General features: G+C 38.7%; 1 protein-coding gene across 1 annotated transcript; it reads right to left on the bottom strand.

Annotated features, from left to right (window-relative positions):
• Nucleotides 1–2,630, bottom strand: WRKY11 (WRKY DNA-binding protein 11). The gene is made up of 3 exons (XM_011046682.1): nt 1,826–2,630; nt 479–604; nt 1–375 (listed from the first exon to the last, which is right to left on the bottom strand). Exons 1-3 carry the CDS (start codon nt 2,521–2,523, stop codon nt 183–185), a joined length of 1,017 nt encoding a protein of 338 aa, XP_011044984.1. The 5' UTR covers nt 2,524–2,630; the 3' UTR covers nt 1–182.
• Nucleotides 2,631–3,847: the final 1,217 nt, after the last annotated feature.

Below are 3,847 nucleotides of genomic sequence, written 5' to 3'. Positions count from 1 at the left end.
GAACAAAAACAAATAAATTAAAGACACTTTGATTTACTTTGAAGATCACATTGGGAGATTAAGATTCCCCCACCGCTATCAATAAAAATTTAATATACAAAATCAGACACCAAATTCAACCATCTTGATATTACAAAAGTCTAACTTGTCTCTTTTCCTAAAACCTAAATCTCTCTCCTCCTTTATTCCTCTACCATCATGGTTGACTCGAACACCAGGTTAACAGTTCCGGCAGCCATGTTACCCTCCATTGCACCTTGGGTATGGCAGTGCTCTCCCTCGTAGGTTACAATCAACATGGATGGATCATCTGTTGCTCTCTCCACATGTTTCCTTGCCGGGCACCCTCTCACTGTACTGCACTTGTAATATCCCCTGAAACATATCAACCAGAGCACAGCTTTTAAGACTTTGTTGTCTGATTTGATCCTGATGCGTGAATTAACCAAGGGTTTTAGTCAATTAACCACTTAATTACCTTGGGTATGGTGATCCCTTGATTGGTTTTTGACCATATTTTCTCCAAGAATACTCGTCTGGTGGAATATCAGCTATTTTTGAACTTATTGCTGGAACCCTGATTGTTTTCTTCACCCGATTCTTCCTGCATTTAGTAGTAATTATAAACAAAGATCAACCAAACCAGTCACATGAATTCATTTAACAAAACAATTATTAATTGAAGCTTCATTTCACCATGTTAATGCCCTGAAATATTTAATTTGAACATATTAGTTTTATTTTGTTTTTAGATTTCTCCCCATAATTACACATGTAATAAGCACTTTCTTCCACGAGACAATTCTATGGCCGCCATCACTGTATGGAACTTTTCCCAATCCTCTATATCCTCCATACCCGACTCCTCCCGAAAGGGACCATCAGCTACCCGACACAAAAGTAGTCCACTAACAGGGACCGTGATTAACGTGGCCAGTTAATATTCAACCTAACAAGCTATTAGTGGTCAACATTGGGACAAGAAAGAGACCAAGTCGACAAAGCAAACTATGTATAAAGACAAAAATGTCTTTACCACCATGCTCAAAAGTTATCGCTTTGCGGTCTTTTTCGTAATTATACACCCCTGCCGGTCACGCGTGCTCCTTAAATCATTAATTACAACTTCAATAAACCGGTCAGCTACACCAACTCGTTGACCAACAGCAAACTCCAACTCCGCTCCCTATAGCTCGCCATAACTCACCGTCGGTTCCAAGTTAATAAATTTACCAAGGTTCTTTTTTACTGGCTCTATCCCAGAAACAAACTCTCAAATTCTAGTCTAACCTATCAATTAATACCAAATTAGGTCCCTGATCTAAAAATCTTTCCAATTGGTAATCAAAATATTAATTCATTCTCAATAGAGAACTTCCATCCATGCATATAGCCTGCTAGACAAGACGATTTTTAAGAAACTTGACGTTTTCTATTAAAAAAACAATTGTAATTGTTTTGAACAGAAGGATGCAATTGCAAATTTGTTTGCTAATAGGTCAAAGGGATGAGTCTGGTAAAAAATAATGATTAAATTGGGATGAAATTAAAATTTCGATGATAAGTTAGGGACGGGATTCCCTTTATGTTAACTACAGCCTTCGTTAAACCTTCCCGGTTTTAAGCGAACCGAGGCCATCGACAGCAACTCACCGAGTCAACTCTCTCGAGTCAAACCAACTACTATATTTTTTAACAGCCAAGCATGCATGCAAGGGCATTGAAACAAACACTAGTCAAATCCTTAAAAAAGAAAAATTCGAGACTGTTAAAATGCGCGGACTCTGCTAAAAAGCACTGGGTGTTAAAGTGCGCGAACCCGTACCTTCTCTTAGAAGAGCAATGGCACTTGCCACTAGAGGAGCCAGAGACACTGTCGTCATGATGATGCTCATGGCACCGCTTCTTGTTGCTGTACGGCACCGTGGAGAGCGGCGGCTTGCCAGCGGATCCTAAGAAAATCGACGATCCTTGCTTTCCATTAGAAACGCTGCCGTCTCCGGTTATCCCCGACGACATGAACGACGCCGAGTTCGAAGAGACACTGAAACTATCCTTCGAGAACTCAATCTCTGCACTCTTGGAGCTAAATATATTCGGCTTCGAGAAATCAAGCGTCAGACTTGTCGGCGCCGCCGGTGCGGTGACCGGAGGTGTGACTGGCTGTGGAGTTAGGGTTAGGTTTTGGAAGCGAGAGAAGGAGGGGGACTGAGACTGTGATTGCGGTGATTGTGTCGATGTGGAGGGTGAAGAGAGGGGAAACGAAGACTTGGCCGGCTGGTTGGGTTGAATCGGGCCCCGACGGAACCGGGCGTGACCTGTTCGGTTTAAGATGGAAATGACTTTCTTGAACTTGGAAACGGTTACATCAGTAAGGTCAGTGCAATCAGCCACGTGATGATTATTTTGGTGAGACATGATTCGGATCAAGTGTTCCATGCTCTTAATTCCTTGTGACGCAGCCTCTTGAATAGCCACCTGATCATCCATCTTTGTGTTAAAACTCATCAGCTCTACTGCCATGTTTGGACGGATTCTCTTCGGGCTTTTTCAGAGAGAGCTCAACGGGGCATGAGGGTGGTCTCCGGGCTGTTCAGAGAGAGGGGGGGGAAGTGAGGGAAAGAACGGAACTTGGAGGGGTTGATATAGAGGAGAGAGTCAAAGATTAGTTGTGATCTAATGGCTGAGATGAGTTTGAAAAGTTCAATGTGGGGTAGCGGGGAGCAATAAAGAAACGAGAGACCAAACTAAAATACGAAAGAGGGTTAAGTTTGAAAACTGATCCGAGAGATTGAATCACTGTTGCTAATTGTTGAATGCATAATGGAGTGGGAAATGTGCGTTTTGACAAGACTAGAAGAAGAAACTGTAGAAAGATGGGAAACAAACTTATTCTGCAGACGAGACCACAATACAACCATGGTTATAAAAACTAGCCGTAGAGATCGATCCGATACCCCGTTAATTCCGAGCTTGAATTAATCTAAGTCGAAAACAATAATAATAATAATTAAAAAAATATTTTAACTTTATCAAAAAATCAGGTTGAATTAATATCTCGATCAAATCCAAACAAACCTCAACTCGTTAATTTTATTGTTAATTATTGAATATAATATATCAAGGAAAGCCTCTTGTATTTATATTTGCGAACGTCTAGTTATTGTCTTTTCCCCTCGTGTCACAGGTCTTCAAGTAAATTGAATGATAACTAGGGATTCTCCATCATACATTTTTAAATTTTAATAATATTTTTACTTTTTATTTTAAATTAATAATTTTTAGTGTTTTTAAATTACTTTAATGTATTAATATCAAAAAATAATTTTAAAAAATAATTAAAACCAGATAAACAGCCTCAAAATCAAGGTTTTCATTTCAAGAATATATATATATACACACACAACCACCGAACATATAATATAGATAAATTATTGAAGAATAGATAGTTGCTGTCCACTTCAAGGGCATTGCTTTCTAGCAAAGCTAGTCGAGGATTAATTTTTTTAAAAAAAAAGACAAGATATGATGGAAAAGTCAAGAAAACTCATGACCAAGATTCATGCATGATCAATGAAGCGATTTCTCCATAAATTGGTCAAGTTAATTTATTATTGTTTAATGTAGCTCGAATTTTCCTTTTACCATGAATGCAATGCATTATTGAGCTGTTGGTTTTGTGTGGATGTTTGAATCCCTTTATTAAATTTGACTGACTTTTCAAAGCTTACAAGATATCAACTAAACTAACTTTCTTATTCATGTCTTCCCCCTTTTTTATCACTAGTTACGTGGTAGATTAACTAATGCCGGTCATTGTGTTAGCTTAAGATATAATATGTAAAAA

This window comes from Populus euphratica, unplaced genomic scaffold, assembly GCF_000495115.2.
Source record: "Populus euphratica unplaced genomic scaffold, PopEup_1.0 scaffold100.1, whole genome shotgun sequence".
Taxonomy (NCBI): Eukaryota; Viridiplantae; Streptophyta; class Magnoliopsida; order Malpighiales; family Salicaceae; genus Populus; species Populus euphratica.
This window is presented reverse-complemented; position numbering and strand designations above follow the sequence as displayed.

Bases quoted from the DNA above. Each gene is read 5' to 3' on its own strand.
- WRKY11 (XM_011046682.1), bottom strand. From the start codon at position 2,523: ATGGCAGTAGAGCTGATGAGTTTTAACACAAAGATGGATGATCAGGTG. The intron at 605-1,825 runs GTACGGGTTCGC...TACTAAATGCAG, and splicing joins CATTGCTCTTCTAAGAGAAG to GAAGAATCGGGTGAAGAAAA. The intron at 376-478 runs GTAATTAAGTGG...GATATGTTTCAG, and splicing joins AAGGGATCACCATACCCAAG to GGGATATTACAAGTGCAGTA.